This window comes from Carcharodon carcharias, chromosome 2, assembly GCF_017639515.1.
Source record: "Carcharodon carcharias isolate sCarCar2 chromosome 2, sCarCar2.pri, whole genome shotgun sequence".
Classification (NCBI taxonomy): domain Eukaryota; kingdom Metazoa; phylum Chordata; class Chondrichthyes; order Lamniformes; family Lamnidae; genus Carcharodon; species Carcharodon carcharias.
The window spans coordinates 25,974,268-25,991,952 of NC_054468.1; the positions used below are offsets into that span (position 1 = coordinate 25,974,268).

At 38.9% G+C, this 17,685-nt stretch overlaps 1 protein-coding gene across 6 annotated transcripts in view; it reads left to right on the forward strand.

Annotated features, from left to right (window-relative positions):
• The window catches only part of xrn1 (5'-3' exoribonuclease 1), a 104,310-nt gene that overhangs the window by 47,458 nt on the left and 39,167 nt on the right, over positions 1-17,685 (forward strand). For all 6 annotated transcript variants that reach the window (XM_041211636.1, XM_041211646.1, XM_041211608.1 and 3 more), the window contains exons 15-21: positions 221-340; positions 2,205-2,374; positions 2,473-2,593; positions 6,054-6,146; positions 6,583-6,686; positions 14,723-14,854; positions 15,997-16,159. In XM_041211636.1, the coding sequence (XP_041067570.1) occupies positions 221-340; positions 2,205-2,374; positions 2,473-2,593; positions 6,054-6,146; positions 6,583-6,686; positions 14,723-14,854; positions 15,997-16,159 (903 nt within the window). The remainder of the gene's footprint in view (positions 1-220; positions 341-2,204; positions 2,375-2,472; positions 2,594-6,053; positions 6,147-6,582; positions 6,687-14,722; positions 14,855-15,996; positions 16,160-17,685) is intronic.

Sequence of the window (17,685 nt, forward strand, 5' to 3'; positions counted from 1 at the left end):
GCCCATCTTCTCTTTCCTGCCACTCCTCTCACCCCCACCTGTATTTACGTAAAAGATATATGCAAAGCTCACCTCCCTGGCTTCTTGCCAGGGATCGCAGTAAAAGAGAATTTTGTATGTATGCAGGAAGGAAGGGAAAAATAACATAATATTAGAAACTGCATCTTTCTTATGTTTGAGATGTATAATACAACTGTGATTTCTATTCTTACATTCAAAGTTTTTAATGACTGAGGAAGAATCTCCAATCATAGAGTATTATCCTCCAGATTTCAAAACTGACCTTAATGGCAAGCAGCAGGAGTGGGAAGCTGTTGTTCTGATTCCATTTATTGATGAAGTGAGTATTTTTAAGTGTTATCACGTTGTTTTCCAAAGGGTAAAATTCTAACTTATTTTAATCCCTAAATCTGACAAATTTGTATGTAACTAATGTTGAGTTGTAATGGTTTTTCTTGTAGTTGAAAATATTAAAAGATTTTTCTTTGCTTTCAGAACAGTGCTTTACATGATTGGAGTTTGTATTTCAATATATACTTGTATATGACTTTTTTTTGCTTCAGATGACTTAGGAAAAAGTAATAACTTTTGTAAACCTTCTATGAAGTTTTTTTTATCTATTATCCCAATATAAACAACTTCCCCAAGTCTTCTCATAGCTTTGTTGACAATTTAGGTCTTGCTGTGCCTTTGGGCAGCCAAATCAACTTGCATTTGCATAGTGCCTTTAAAGTGGAAATGATGAGCTACTTTAATGAGAAGGGAGGAAATTAGATAGAGGATGAAGAAACAGAGATATCTAAACATGATGAGACATTACCAAAAACTTTGTGAAAAATATTAGCTTTATTAAAGTTTTTAAAGGTGGAAGAAGTGGGAGAGGCAGAAGAACTGCAGGTGAAATGTCAGACAAAAGCTAGGAGCTCCTGAAAACGCAAATGTCAATGTTGAGGCAAATGAAAGAGCGAATACCCAAAAGTCAAGTCTGATAACTGAATGGCGCATAAGAAGATATAAGGCTGGAGAGGGAGCTAGAGGAAAGTGTAAGGTGAAACCTCAGAGGATGCAGGGTTGCTAAAGGAGAAGAAGTTGGTTAGGATGTTGGTATGGAGTTTGGAGGGTATACATGACTATTTTAAGTGGGAGATGGGAGGAATAAAAATAATTAGGTGCTTGAAGGAGAAGTGAATGGAGAGGCAAAAGTAGGTGGTGATAAAAGCTATGCCACCAACACATCTGTTTTGATGAGAGAAGCCAGCTTTCTATCTGTGCCAGGATATTGATAGATTAATTAAAGTTTCATGCAATAGTAGCAGTACACTTCTTCAGAAACCTAACCAATAATTGGACCCGGAACACATCTTGAGTAGGAGATAATAGAACTGAGGCTGTTTAAAATTCTGGTTCCTTAAGAGGTTATTTGCATGGAGAAAAGTATATTGAATGATGCCAGGATTACTCGAAGCACCACCCAGCAAGGTATGTTGGTCTGTTTCCCCTCACCTCAAATATATGCACATGGAATGGAATTGACTGTAGAATCTCGAAGAAAATCTCAAGACAGCAGACTTTTGCTGTGGACTGGAAGATGATCTCTCACATCTCTATGTGCAGTATAACTGCACCCATGTCTGTCCAACCATAGCAAATGCAAACTAATGTAGGTGTATCTCGAAACCATTTTGAAACTGACATCACTGCAGTGTTTAAGGAGGCAGCTCAAGTTATTTTCAGAGCATGCGGGAAATCAGCCCTTCCCTTTGGAGTTTATAATAGACATTTTCATCTGGGGTATGGTAGCATAGTGGTTATGTTACTGTACTGCTAATTTGAAGGCCTAGATTAATGATCCAGAGACATGAGAAATTACAGGATTGTCGTATAGACTCATCTGATGCACTGATGTTCTTTAAGAAAGGAAATCTGCCATCTTTGCCCAACCCCCCTTAATATATGACTCCAGGCTCCCTCGGAAATAGCTGAGCAAACCACTCAGTTACATTCAAGAAAGCAGCTTACCATCACCTTCTCAAGGGTAATCAGAGGCGGGGAGTAAATGCTGGTCTTGTTAATACTGCCTGCATTCCATTAATGAATGAAGAAAACTCCATAACTCTGTCTACTAATATCATTTTACTACTTCATGTATCACTTCATTCATTTGTAAGTGTGTAAGAAAACCAAATACTTTGTAACTTTTTTAGAAACGATTACTGGCAGCCATGGAACCATGTAATAGAGATCTTTCAGAGGAGGAGAGAGAGCGCAATAGACACAGTGGGTGTGTCCTGTTTAGCTGGGATAAAGAAATTGAATTTAAATATCCATCACCGTGGCCAGAAAAATTTCCGGATGTGGAGCAGTGTCATGCAAGGTAGAGACTTTACATGGTATCAAGTTTTATGTTGTTTCCTGAAGGATTGTTCTATGGATTAAATTACTGCTATTACTATGTTTGTCATTTTCTTTCAGATATGAAGAGATTCCCATGGATGCTTGGAGAGTAGATCTCAGTTGCACTATAAAACACGTCACTGATAAGGGTTCTTTGTACTTCCGTGGGTTTCCAACTCTGAAGCATATTAAACATAAGGTAAGTTTCCCTTGTGACGGGAAATTTTGATTGGTTGCACAACTTCTTTACTGCAGTTGTATTTGTGAATTAGAGTCAGCAATGTTTTACACATGAAACAGATTGTTGCAGGCATGCAGAGAATGCAACAGAAATTCAACATTTGAAAGACAAGTAACTGCACGACCATCTTGTACTTGATTGCAGGTTGTTTCCCTGGCCCCTTTCTGCTTAATCTACTTGTAGCCACTCTGCTTTCAGACTTAGTGGAACATGAATATATGTGTATTTTTTTTTCACCTGAACAGTTCTCCTACTCTTGGCAGAGCATTATTGTTTTGGAGTGGGCTTGGAACGTGTGTATCTACACAACTGGGTCCTGTGTACATGCTGTGTGAGGATTATTACTTTGTAGTTAGGAGTTTATGCATTGTCAGTCAAAATCAATCACTGGTCTGATCTAGACTGCACTTGAAGTTATAGTGCAGTACAAAGGTTAGCTCGATGACCAGATATTTTGGGGGTGTGAAGGTGAACTGGATGATGCACATCAATGGAAACCTGACACTATAGTTATTATAGTTACTGTTATTAACTGTCTTTAGACCAAACTATTAAGGAATCTATAAAAGTAGATTTTCTGTTTGTCTGAAATTTGGGGGGGGGCGTTGGTAGAATGAGCTTAGATGTGGACAAAGAGATCCCCAAGTATGTACAAGGCATGATGAAGTTTAATCAGCTAAAGCTATATAACTTACTGTACAGAATACTGATATCTTACTCCTTGTCATTGGGTGAAACAAGGTGGCTGGGCATGCAAACACTGTGGATCTGTTTGCCTTGGGAGGCTGAGTGTAGAATTACTTAGAGTAATTGAATGTTGCAGCACTTCAACCCTACTTACCTTTCAGCAGGTTAGCACTGGTTACTCAAAGGTGTAATGTTACAGTACATAGATACAGACAGTAATAGTGTGGACAAGTTCATGGAATGCATTCAGCGTCATTTACTAGATCAGTATGTCAAGGAACCAGGTGGGGATAGGCTATTTTATATCTAGTATTATGTAATAAGACAGTGTTAACAACAACCTTAGCTAAGGATCTCATTGGCAAGAGTGATCACATTATGATAGAATTTTGCATTGAGTTTGAAAGTCATTTAGTTGAATCTGAAGCTTTGGTTTTAAATCAGAAAAAAGAAAACTGCATGGGTATGGGGCATTTTGGCTCATGTAGATTGGACAATTTGATTAAAAGATATGATGGTCAACAAACAATGGAAAACATTTAAAGAAATGATTCATAATTCTCAATGAACATACATTCCCTTAAGAAATAAAAAACACATGGGAAACATGACCTAACACTGACAGATGAGAAGCTAGAGGTAGCATTAGATTAGAAAAAGAGGCTTATGATGTTGCCAAAAAGCGTAATAAGCCAGTGAATTGGGAGGATCTTAGAATTCAGCAAAGGCTCACCAAGAAATTGGTAGAGAGAAGATAAAACAGAAGATAGCACAAGACATAAAAACAGATCGTAAAAGCCTCTATATTGGTATGAAAAGGAAGAGATTAACAAAAGTGAATGTGATGGGTCTCTTAGAGGCACAAGCAAGAAAAATTACAATGGGGAAATATTGGGGACATTTAATACTTTATTTGTCTTCATAGTAGAAGACACAACATTCTGTAAATACTGGGGAACCAAAGTTCTCGGGAGAGTTAAGAACTTAAAGAAATAGTGCTAGAGAAGGTAATGGATCTAAAAGCTGACAAATCCCTCGAAATTGATGGCTTATATCCTAGCATTTTAAAAGCAGTGGCTGCAGAGATTGTGGATCCAGTGGTTTTGATCTTCCAGAATTCCCTAGATTCTAGAACAGACCCCGTGATTTGGAAGGCAGCAACATAACCCTGCTATTCAAGAATGGGAGAGAGAAAACTGCAAGCTATGGACCAGTTAGCCTGATATCAAAAGTAGGGTAAATCCTAAAATCTGTTTTTATGAGCATAATAACAGAGCACTTAGAAAATATAATTGAGCAGAATCAACACCAGATTTATGAAAGAGAAATCATTTTTAATAAATCTGTTAGTTTTTTTGCAGTTGTGATTAGAGGGTAAATAAGGGAGAACCAGTGTTTGTAACATATTTGGATTTTCATAGAGGTTATTATACAAAATTAGAGTTCATGGGATTGGGGGTAATATAGCATGTGTTGAGGTTTAGTTAATAGACAGGAAGCAGAGTAGGAATAAACTGGTCATTTTTGAGATGGCAGGGTGTAACAAGTGGAGTGTCACAAGGATCGCTGCTTGGGCCTCAGCTAGTACAGTCTGTATCAATGAATTATTTGTAACATATCCAAGTTTGCTGAGGATGCTGTTAGGTGGGAAAGTGAACTTTGAGGATGACATAAAGAGGCTGCAAAGAGATATAGGTTCGGTGAATGGGAAAGCCATGGCAAATTAAATACAATGTGGAGTAGTGTGAAGTATTCCACTTAGATAAGTAAAATAGAAAAACAGAACATGTTTGAAATGGTGAGGAACTGGTAAATGTTGGTATTCAGAGGAATCTGGGTGCCCTTGTACACAAAACACAAAGTTGGCATGCATGTATAGCAAGTAATTAGGAAAGCAAAAGTTAAGTTAGCCTTAATACTTATACTCCAACCCCTTTGTAATATAGAAATCTTACTGCAATTGTATAACGAGTACTGTATGCAGTTTTAGTTGCCTTACTTAAGCAAGGATATACATGCCTTTAAAGAGAGTGCAACAAACGTTCACTGGAGGATTCCTGGGATGAAGAGATTGTTCTATGAGGAGATATTGATGGATTTGTCCTGTATTTCCTGGAGTTTAGAAGAATGAGAAGAGATCTCATTGAAGCATATAGAATTCTGAGAAGGCTTGACAGGGTGGATGCTGGAAGGATGCTTCCTGTGGCTAGGGAGTATAGGACCAGGAGTCATAAACTCAGATTAGGAGTTGTCCATTTTGGATTAGGGTGAGAATTCTTTTTAAAGTTGTGAACTTCTTGGTCCTAGAGTATATTCAAGACAAATTCAGATTCTTAATTCTAAGAGAATCGAGTGATATGGGGATCGGGTAGGAAAGGGGATTTGAGGTTGAAGATCAGCTGTGATCTTATAGAATGGTGAATCAGGCTGAATGGCCTACTTCTATTTAGGAAGAATGGATGATAGGATTGGGGCTGGTTAGGAGTGTAACTTTAAAAAAAATCTTTTTTTCCTGATAGCCCCTAAACATGATTACCTGTCCTAATTCCACGCACTGCTGGCTAATGGTGCTGGATGTCGACAAGGCTGCAGTTACTGTGTGGTACCAAATGCTACTGACACAAAGTTAAAAACAGAGTAAATGGAAGTGAGCTTTTCTTTTGCACCTTGTGTTTCCTTTAATCCAAACTTGTACGAATGAAATGCATGTTTTAAATTTTTGTTCTTGCAGTTCTACTTGGGGAAGAGTGGAGTGCAAATCTTTCAACAGCCAAGCCGTGGAGAGAATATGCTTTTGGAGCTATTGCCCAAAGTAGAGGAGGAAGTATGTACTAGATCATAGAGAGGATGGTAGAACTAGAATATAACTTGAATTATGTTAATTTTTAAAATAATTTTCCAGAGGAATGTTAAAATTGGAAACAACATTTTGCTTGACTTGCAAACCGTTTGAATCAGGTTTTCAGAAACAATTGCTGTCATTTAAATAATATTGCTCACAATTAAAAATTAAATGTGAATTCATTCACGTGCTTTACTCCTAAACTAACCTTTGCAAGATTAGCTTTGATCTTTCTGAATTCAAAAGTGTGTGTATATGTTTTTGTCAGATTTCAGAAATCTCTGAGTTTTTGCACCATGCCATGAATAAGGGTTATTCTTTCTTTCACTAGTGAAATATGTGAAATTATTTATAGGGGGCAATCCTTCATTTAAAAGCCATGTATTTAAGGCTAATTTATAAATGCCTCTCCTTTCAGAATGTGGATGATGTTGCGAATAATGAACTGGGAAGGCCTGTATTTCTGAATTGGCCTCATCTTGAGGAAGCTCGAGTTGTTGCAGTGTCAAATCAAGAAATGAAGTAAGTATTGAAGAACAGGATTTGAGCTGCAGTTTGGATATCAACACAGGATAGTACATTTAATATTTTGGATGAGCTTCTAGTTTGGTATTTGCTATTTTGAATTTTGGTCCATAGCATTCCCCCAGAACTAATATATTCTTTTCTTCCATCCAAAAGCCTATATTCGTTACTGATGGGGTTAAGTGTTGGTTGTGTGCAGTTGGCAATTCTGTAGGTAGATAGGCACATTCTTGGTCATGATTCTTGGTATTTGTTTCTTAACCTTGCCATTTGGCACAAAGTCAAGCAGAATGTAGATTTCATGGCAAAGTCTCATCTATCGTAGTTTTGTGCATTTGCTAGTCACTAATATTGAGTGATATTAACTCCTGGAGTAGAACCTTCGACCATCCTGGGGAGGAAGCAAACAATTTCCTGTTTGTTTTTGTTCTGTACTCTCAACTTTGCTACCCCAAAGCTTTGTCACAGGAAAACAAAGCTAATATGTTGGTTATCCCAATTGTATTTTGTTAAAACCAATTCCCTTATTTTGACCCAAAAGCATTGTGGATGCTGGAGATCTAAAATGAAAATACAAAATGCTGGAAATGCGCTACAGATCAGGTACCATCTGTGAAGAGAGAAAGAGTTGACATTTCAGGTTGTTCTGATGAAAGGTCATGACCTAAAACATTAAAACACTGTTTCATTCACCACAGATGCTGCCAGACCATCTGATTATTTCCAGCATTTTATGTTTTCGATTCTTTATTTTGATGAAAAGTTGATCTAACTTTTTGGAACTTTATGATTCTGCCACAAGGGTAAGAGAGCCGGTTCAGATTCCGCAGCACTGCCAATACACCACCTATGAGTTTTCCTGGGAGTTGTTTTCTATTGTTCCATATACTCTTCTGTGACGGCCTCAATTCAGTAGCTTTCATTATTAAGGGTGACAATTTCCTGACATCATGTGGCAGCTTGATGACATACGCATTATTCTAGTGCAGTGTTTCATGAAATTATACTAGCTTTTATGTTACATGAAAATTTCTCGGGCAGTTTGTGCCAGTTCACTGAAATCATCGACAACCCTCTTTCAAAGCTGTGCTGGCGACTGTTTTTATTGTATTTGTGCTAGTTTACTTATCAGTTGGGGCAGTGCTGTGACATAAAGCTGTCATGAAGCTATTAATGTATATAAAGTTATTGGAAATTATTTTTAAAAAAATAGCGGTTTAGTCTGTGCATGTGTCTTAATTGGATTAAAGCCAGTTAGTCTGGGTGCTTTGTATACTAGTTTTGAGATATAAGAGAGGTAGAGTGTATTTGCATTTTCTTGAAAAGAGCATTCAAGAAGGGGAGTGAAATCTGGCATCTAGCTAGCAGAGACTATGCAACTAATAAAATTGGTACTAAGAAAGGGGTTTTATTGTTAGAAGAGGTGGAGTTCAAAGGGGTTGGTGATACAATGAGAATTTATATTCAGTGAGAAATGCTTGGTATAACTGAGAGTTTTGTGTGCACAGGGCAGGGGCAAGAGTTTTGTGTGTGCAGGGCAGGGGCAATGTAAGATCAAAGCCTGTAAGCCTACCGCTGTGTCTGCAAAGGAACCAAAGTGAAAGGAACTTCATTTTGAATTTGTACGGTGAAAATGCTTTGCCTGGTGTAACCTTAAAGTCTATAGGTTGTTGTTGCTTTAATGGAGATTAGTTTGTGAATTCCTTAAAAGTTACGATAGTAGTAATTTGTAGCCATGTGTATATATTTAACTTTTATAAATTAATAAATGTCTCATATGGTTTGATATAAAACCTCTCGAGAACTGGTGGTCTGATTCCTGAATTTAGAGTTGCATCTCGCCCTATATTTTAAAGAAGTATGTTTATGACAGTTGTTTAAAGTTTCCCTCTGGGATTTTTACGTAACTCAGCTTTACCAACTGCTGCGTCATAACAAAGGCAGGATTTGGCTCAGTTGATTACAAAGTCACTTCTGGGCACAGGAAACAGTGTTAAACCTGGAAGCTGAAGGATTTTTGAAAGTAGTGACTGTATTATAACCAGTTGTTTTCTTAAGAATTATTACCCAATAGAGACTGTGTCAAACCGTCACTTAACAAACCGTAACAGTATAATTGATGTCAATTACATTGTTAAGGGAAACAGGTGCTAGGTATTTGGACACACGTAAATAGAGGATAGTTGGGACACTGGATATAAGTGAAGTGTGTTAACACTGAACAAAGTCAATAAACTCTGTCTGTAAGGAAAGGCTCTGTGTCTTAGTTTTGAATTACCAACCAGTGTGGATCCTGTTAAGAGTTCTTGCTGGGTACACACCCAGTAACAAAGCATAGTCTTTGGGCTGTGTCAATTCAATATTTTAATAATTAGAATGGGAGCTCAGTTTAGCACCTTATTCACAAAAGCAAAGTGGGTTTGGGTTTGAATTTCTCTGGCAAAAGTCTGGACCCTGGGGAATGCCAAGAACAAAATTAAAATCAATATGTCCATGGATTGAAAGTTTACAGTTAATGCAGGAAGCTTGAAAAGCTAGCCATTGGGTCTAGTCACATGGGGACTTAAATATGATTTTTGCATTTTGGGTGTTTGTGATATTAAAAACCAAAAATCCAAATACTTCAGTGGATCACGGTAGACTAGCAACTGATTACTAACTTTACAATAGCTTGGAAGAGCGATTCAACAATAACAAAATCAGCTAAATCTCCCCTATTAAGACCTGACTCACTCATGCTGTGGCTCAGTTACTGTTGGATGCTGTTCACACGCTTCTTGTAAGCGGTGGATGATTTGGTACTAATGATAGAGTTGAGTAGCAGACACTTTATAGGTAGAAACTCTTAGTTTATTTACAAAGGTACTCAGTAGCAACTAAACATGTGCTTACACTTTAAACTCTATCTCTACACTACTCCAACTACTAACGACAGACTACTAACTACAAAGGTAACCTGCGTTACTCTGCTGTTGGATACTAAGGTCATGTGATCTCCCTTAACATTCTTCTTAAAGGCATATTACATATCCCTCCCTGTTTACTCAGAAATACATTTTATATTTGAAATTACAATTTTCTCAAAATAGCAAAATATTTACACTGATAAGTAATTTACAAACTCAGTCTTTCTGGCGTTTTGCATGTAGAGCATCTCAGCTTTACAACTTCACATGCCTTGTCAGGAGTCTCCTTTTCCGGAGTTGCCTGAATATCAGGTGTTTCAGTGGGCTCCTGCAGATCTGTATCCTGCACTCTTGAAGGAACAACAGATGTGTGTGTGCTGTGTTGAGTTCTCTCAGCAGGAAACAGCGACCTGGTTGTGAACACTGGTGGAATCATATCTTGGTGTGTAGTTTCTCTCTTCCTTAGATGATCCACATGTCTCCATATGACTCTTGTCTTCCTCCTGCATGTGGTAAGATAGAGGTCCGTCACTGCACTTAGTTCACCCGGTAACCACTTTGGCCCTTCTCCAAAGTTCTTCACGTATACCGTCTCTCCCATGGTAAGTTTCCTCTCGCAACTACGCCAGTCATGTCTAGCTTTCTGATTTCCCTGACTCCTTTCCACCAATACCCCCCCCCCCCCCCCGGCATTATTAGGCTCAATCTTGTCCTGGGAAGGCGTTTCATCAATAATTCCACAGGTGTGACACCTGTTGCTATGTGAGGGGTGGTCCTATAATGGAAAAGAAATGGTGCTAGCTTGGTTGTTAAGGAATCTCCAACTAATTTCTACATGCCAGCCTTGAATGTTTGAACCACCCTTTCGGCCAGTCCGCCTGAGGAAGGGTGGTTTGGTGGTGTTTTCACATGAGTGATAGCATTGAGGCTGATAAACAGCTGAAATTCAGCACTCGTAAATCCCGTGTTGTTATCAGAAACAGCCACTTCTGGTAGTCCGTTAATGGCAAAACTTTGGCGTAACTTCTCAATTGTAGCAGAAGGTGTTGGTGATTTCACCTCATATATGTCTATCCATTTTGAGTGGGCATCAACAATGAGCAGAAACATTGTTCCCACGAAAGTTCCCACATAGTCAATGTGTAACCACACCCATGGTCTTCCTGGCCATTCCCAAGGGTGTAATGGAACTGTTGAAGGTAATTTTTGCAGTTGCTGACATTGCATACAAGTCTTCACTAAATTCTCTATTTAACTATCCATTCCAGGCTACCATAGGTAGCTGTGAGCTATGGTCTTCATTCGGGATATACCTGATGTGAGCTGTGTAGTTCAATTAGCAATGGCTCTCTTCCTTTTGGAGGTACTATCACTCTCATGCTCCGCACAATAAGAAGCCATCCAGGCTGGTTATTTCGTGCCTTCTGTTAAAGCACAATTTCATTTCAGCAGATACAGGCTCTTGTGACCAACCGTGAAGTACTTGTTCTGATATGTGTGATAGGACTGGGTCCCTACTTGTCCAGTCTCTGATCTGTCAAGCGCATACCGGCGATGAATCTAAGAAATTTAGCATTAAACAAGTTCCTGTGGAGCTGGGACTTTCTCATCCTTTTCTTGTAAAGGCAAATGACTTAAGTGCATCAGCGTTTGCAATTTGACTGCCAGGCCTATGTACAAAAGGATACTCGTACACTGCTCGGATTGAAGCCCATTGTTGTATTCTTGCCAAGGCTATGGGTGGTATAGCCCTGTCTTCACTGGACAATTCTAGCAATGGCTTGTGGACTGAAACGATAGTAAAATGATAGCCATGTATGTACTGGTAAAATTTCATAAAAATAAAGATGATTGACTGGCTGCCTTTTTCGTTTTGGTGAGCATTCTTGATACATAACATATAGGCCATTCCGTGCCATCATCCCTCCAATGGGAGAACGCTGCTCCCACTCCGTAGGGGTGACCTGTCACAAGTCAACACCAATTCTTTTTTCTGGTCATAATGTACTAATAGGTTGTTTGACCTTCTTGAAAGCTTCTTTCTCGGGTGCATCCCAAGACTAATGTTGGTTTTTTTTTGTGTAGATAATGTAGGGGTGCTAGTTTTGTAGACAAATTTGGTAAGAACAATCCATAATAATTGATCATTCCTTTGAATGATTTGAGTTCTGAGGTGTTCTTTGGCGCCGGTGCCTCTCTTATGGCTCTTACTTTCTCCTTAATTAGGTGGAGGCCCTGTGAATCTACTCGGTGACCTAAATGGATTACTTCCCTCGCCTGGAACGTGCACTTTTCTCTTTGTAAACTCACTCCAGCGTGCAAGAAACATTTTAAGACTTCTTCTAAGTTTGCCATATGCTCTTTTTCAGTGAATTCTGTCACTAAAATATCATCTAAATAGACTACAACCTGGGGCAGTCCCTGCAGTAAACTTTCCACTGTTCTCTGGAAGATGGCACAAGCTGAGGAGTCGCTTAAAGGCAAACGATTTTGTATTGGTACAACCCTTTGTGGGTATTAATTGTGACAAATTCCTGGGAGGCATCTAATTGTTGATAAGCTTAACTCATATCAAGCTTCGTGTAGGTGGTTCCACCTGCCAACTTGGCATACAGTTCTTTGATATTTGGTATGGGGTGTCTGTCTGGCTTAGCTATTTTATTAACCACCAATTTGTAGTCTCCACAAATTCGGATGCTCTGGTGGGGTTTAAGGATGGGGACTGTGGGCACTGCCCATTCTGAGAACCACGCTGGCTGTATAATGCCCAATTTTTCTAGTCTGCCCAGTTTTTCTGGTCTGACCTTTTCTCTCAATGCATAAATTACTGGCCTGGCCTTCATGAATCAGGAGGTTGCCTCTGGATCCACATGAATTTTGGCCTACAGCTTCTGGATCTTCCCAAATTTGCCTTTGAAGACCGTGGCATACTTTTGTCGTAGCACTGGTAACCAACTTGCTCTTAATTGGAAAATTTGAGCCCATTCTAATTTAATCTCTTTTAGCTTCCATAATGAACAGTTACTCTACTTATGCCTTTGACTTGGATGTTTTCACCTGTGTATATTTTTAACTGGGCAGTTGTTTCTTCTCAATTTAATTAATGTTCACCATTACTCAGATATCTGGAGGTGTGTTCCCCAATTACTGTAGTACTCCTGTGTCCACTTCAATTTGAACAGGTCTAACATTCACTTTCATTGTTACATTGGTTCTGCTTTTCAATTTTCAAATTATACAACAAAGAAATATTTGAATTTGTTGCTTCAGGCTCTTCTACATTGTAGATCTCACTGGCTTTTTTCTTTTGTTTAAAAGTCTGCTTGACTTTCTTACACTGTCTTGTTATGTGTCCATTTTTATGACAGTGGAAACATTCTATTTTTTTAAACTGTCAATCATGAAAAGACTCTGTTTCCATCTCTACTGAAATTACTCCTTGTTTTTGCTGCCAGTTCATTTTTTTCTAATTTTCCTGCTAGCTGTTTCCTGCCTCTCGGCAGAGTCTCACTTGCGCCCTTTTTGGCTGGGGCTTCCTGCCCAGTGTGGAGGATGGCGCCATTTTGCGCGTCCTGTATAACTTTTGAATCTCTTACTGCATTTTTCCATTGCCAGTGCAATCTCTAGCGCCTTCTTGAAAGCCAAACTTGTTTCGGATAACAATCGCTTCTGAATTGTGTCCTCTTTCACACTGCACACTAAGTGATCTCTAAGCATGTCATTTAAGGGTATACCAAACTTACAATGATCTGTTAATTGCTTCATAGCTTGCAACTGTCTCCCCTGGGACTCTAATTCTTGAATAAAACTTGAACCTTTGCATCGTTACTGAGGGCTTTGGGTGATAATGGCCCTTCACCAGGGCCACCAATTCATCAACATTTCTCGAATCTAGGGCACTGGGTGCCATCAAACTTCGAATCAAGCCATAAGTCTTTTCCCAAATGTACTTAAAACTATCGCCCGCCTCTTCTCTTCCCCTGTAATCTCATTTGCTTGGAAAAAGAGCGAGAGACGCTCAATGTACTGGGACCAATTGTCCGTTGCTGGATTGAAAGGATCAATTCTTCTGAATTGAGGCAGCTGTGAGGGGCTTACTCTGACGATTTGAAAGGAACTTCTACTTACAATTGCTGTGTGAAGTACTGTGCCGATTTTGTTTCTCTTAATTTCATCTGTTTAACTTGTTTAATCCTCGGCGCCAGTTTGTTGGATCCTAGACACCAGTTTGTTGGATCCTGTTTGCACACTTGTAAGTGGTGGCTGATTTGGTACTAATGATAGAATTGAGTAGTAGACACTTCATAGGTAGAAACTCTTAGTTTATTTACAAAGGTACCCAGCAGCAACTAAACTTGCGTTTACACTTCAAACTCTATCTCTACACTACTCCAATTACTAACTACTGACTACAGACCACTAATGACAGCCTGTGCTACTCTGCTATTGGATACTAAGATCATGTGATCTTCCTTAATAACATTCTTCTTAAAGGCATATTAAACATTAGATTACCACAGTTACCCTTTCTGCTTTTAATATTGGCCAGTCAAACATTGGCCAGATGATATTGCTCAATGTTCACAACTGAGTGGCATCACCACACCCAAGCTCTTTGGAATATCAATATTATCGCTGTGGCACATGATAATGAGTTTCCCAGCAAATTTTACTTTGGGTTGACACTTGAGAATAGAGGCAAATAACAATCTTAGAGATTGTTGTCAATAACACCAATGCAGTAAACTCTCATTATGAATGGATATTTGCCAGCTGCTTGCTATTTCCTCAAGAGAGGCATTCCAGCCAACCCTAAATCTGGCACCCACATCCACACAATTTGTAGCAGGAGACTGCACTGAGCTGGAAGTCAAATCAGTGACCATCATAGTCTAAAAACTCAGTAGTGCAGCACTTGATTTTCCTACTGAGTCACTGGATCCAGGTGATTGTTTTCTTTAGAAGTTGACATTACTCATTACTAGTTGTTATACATTAGGTCATCAATGTTTGTGTAGCACAGAACAAAGTTAGTAAATCAAGGAATTTATTTTTTCTGCTAACATTGTATAATTGAATGGGAATTTGTTTGTAATATGCCTGTTTTATCTGATTCTGATTTTATAGATATTATTTAGAAGAACCCCCAGGAGTACAGAAGTTATACATTGGGAAAACTCCTCCACCTACTAAAGTAGTTTACCTCGGAGACGCAGAACAAAACATGTGGAACAGAGAAGTACATAATATAACTGAATTGTAAGTAAATGTATGTATGTCAGGTTATTTTTTTTCATAATATTTAAATTCATGCATTGTAGTTGAAGTTTACGAAGAAGAAGAAATGCTGCCCAGATAAAGGTTAACTTTACCATTAAGAACTAAATCAGCAGAATGTCCCCTTTCCTATCCTTTCCTTGCTTTCACTTTGTTCTTTCCTTTTTTGAATTGTCCATTCAGAGTATTTAAAATCCGAAAGGCTCAATCCTCCCTGAATCTTGGGGGATTATAGTCATCTGAAGCACTGTTTTGGCAGTTTGTGTGGCCAGGGAAAGCCAAGGTGCACTGTCAATCAGTGCACTGTTTGGTTGGGACTGCAGCAGGTAGCATGGCAGTTTAGCATTCTCCAGCTATAAGCAGAATCAACGGGTGGCAGGATAGTCATATTTTAGGCTTGGAAGCACTTTCTAGTCTGAAAGTTAGTATAAATAGTATGTGTTGATAGGTTGAATTGAAGTAAGATGGGAGGGAGGCTTAGCTGGAGGACCTCTTGGGCCAAATGGCCTGTTTCTGTGCTGAAAAATTCTGTGCAAGTCCCATATGTAAAGGATGCAGAATTCTCATGGCCCTTTGTCTCCACCAGCAGGAGCCAGGTGGCACTACAGCTGTTTATAACTGCTTGTAAAATGTATTAAGTTTTATTGACACACTGGTGTCCACAGTACTGCATATGTATTTTAACATAGCTGTGGAAAAGATTCATCTGAGGAAAATGATGCACAGTATGTCTTGTGTGATAAAGCCGACTATTGGAAAGACTTTTAGTACTTTTTCGACCACTTTCATGGTTCCTCCAATTATAATGGGACAAAAGCATTAAAAGCAGGCATGGAGCAAATATATTTAAAACTTTGCTTGGAATGTAATCTCATTACAATGGTTAAAAAAATTATCTTTTGAATGGCCAATTAAATTAATGCTCTAATTATAAAACTTGCTATGTGACCATGTGCCATAGTGGCTTGTGTACATTGTTTTCTTAATACTGCAGTAACACTGTTGTACGGGAGTGATTGATTCATTAGATTTTTCCTTGTAGGGCCTCTTTCCAAACCAGCTAAATTTATTTACTATTTTTGAAGATTTTTAAATCCATGTTTCTTTAAAAAAAAACTTTTCAGTTACCACAAAAGGAAAGGAATCCTCATCAGTGAAACGTCGGTGCTTGTCTATGCACAGCTCCTCACTGGGCGTCGATACGTATTTGGACATAATGGTGAAGTTACCTTAGAGAAGGAATGGTCAAAGCAAGTACTACCATTTGCTCACCAGACCATTGTGAGGGTAGGAATTCAAAAATAAAGAGCTCAGTGCTGCTAATCAAATAATATTATGCTTTGTTTGTCGGTGTGGTGTTTTAACGCCCTACTTTGGTTTTATCGATTCTTATAATATCCGAAAATATAGTTTTCTTTTCATGCATACAACCGTGACTAGCTGGAGAAATTAAGGACAGTATTAGGTTAATAGAAGAGGCTTACAATGTTACCAAAGAAAAGAAGTAGGATTGGGAGGGTTTTAAAAATCAGCAAAGGATGACCAAGAAACTGATCTAGTAGGAGAAAATAGAATATGAACCTAAACTAGCAAGAAATATAAAAACAGATTGCAAAAACTTCTGAAAGTTTGTAAGAAGGAAGAGAAGAACATAAGTAAACATGGCTCCTGTAGAGGCAGAGGTTGGAGAAATTATATTGGAGAATAAGGAAATAGAGGAGATATTAAACAAATATTTTGTACCTGTCTTCACAGTAGAAGACACGCAGAACGTAAATTGAGGAACCAAGGGCCTATCGAGAGTGAGGAACATAAAGTAATTAGGATTAGTGAAGAAAAAATGTCAGAGAAATTATTAGGATTAAAAGCTGACAAGTCCCTGTACCTGATGACCTGCATTCAAGAGTTTTAAGAGGTGGCTGCAGAGATAGTGGATGCATTGGTTTAGATCTTCCAAATTTCATAGCTTCTAGAATGGACCTTGTGGATTGGAAGGTAATAAATGCAACCTGCTCTTAAAGAAAGGTGAGAGAGAGAGAAAATGGAGAATTATAGGCCAGATAGCCTGACAAAATTAGTAGGAAAAATGCTGGAATCTATTATTAAGCTTATGGGCTCTGAAGAAAACCACAATACGATCAGGCAGTGTCAATGCAATCTGATGAAAGAGAAACCATCTTTTGATAAAATTATTTGAGTTTATTGAGGTTGCAACTTTCCAAGGCAATTTGGCAAATTGGATGCAGTATTGGTGATTGGCTGGAAGCAGAGATGATGGTTGAGGGGTGTTTTTGTGACTGGATGCCTGTGTCCAGTGGGGTTCCACAGGGATCGGTTTTGGGCCCCTTGCTGTTTGTGGTATATATAAACGATTTAGACTTGAATGTAGGAGTTCGCAGGTGACACGAAACTTGGTGGGGTGGGTAAATAGTGAGGAAGATAGCCTTAGATTACAGGAGGATACAGATGGGCTGATCAGTGGTAAATGGAATGTAATCCGGATAAGTGTGACGTGATGCACTTGAGCAGGACAAACGAGGCACGGGAATACACGATGAATGGTAGGACCCAGGGAAATACTGAGGATCGGAGGGACCTTGGTGTGCATGTCCACCGGTCCCTTAAAGTAGCGGGACAGGTAGATAAGGTGGTTAAGAAGGCATATGGGATACTTGTCTTTAATGGCCGAGGCACAATATAAGAGCTGGGAGGTTATGTTGGAACTGTATAAAACGCTGGTTCGGTCACAGCTAGACTATTGCGTGCAGTTCTGGAATCCGCATTATAGGAAGGGTGTGATTGCACTAGAGAGA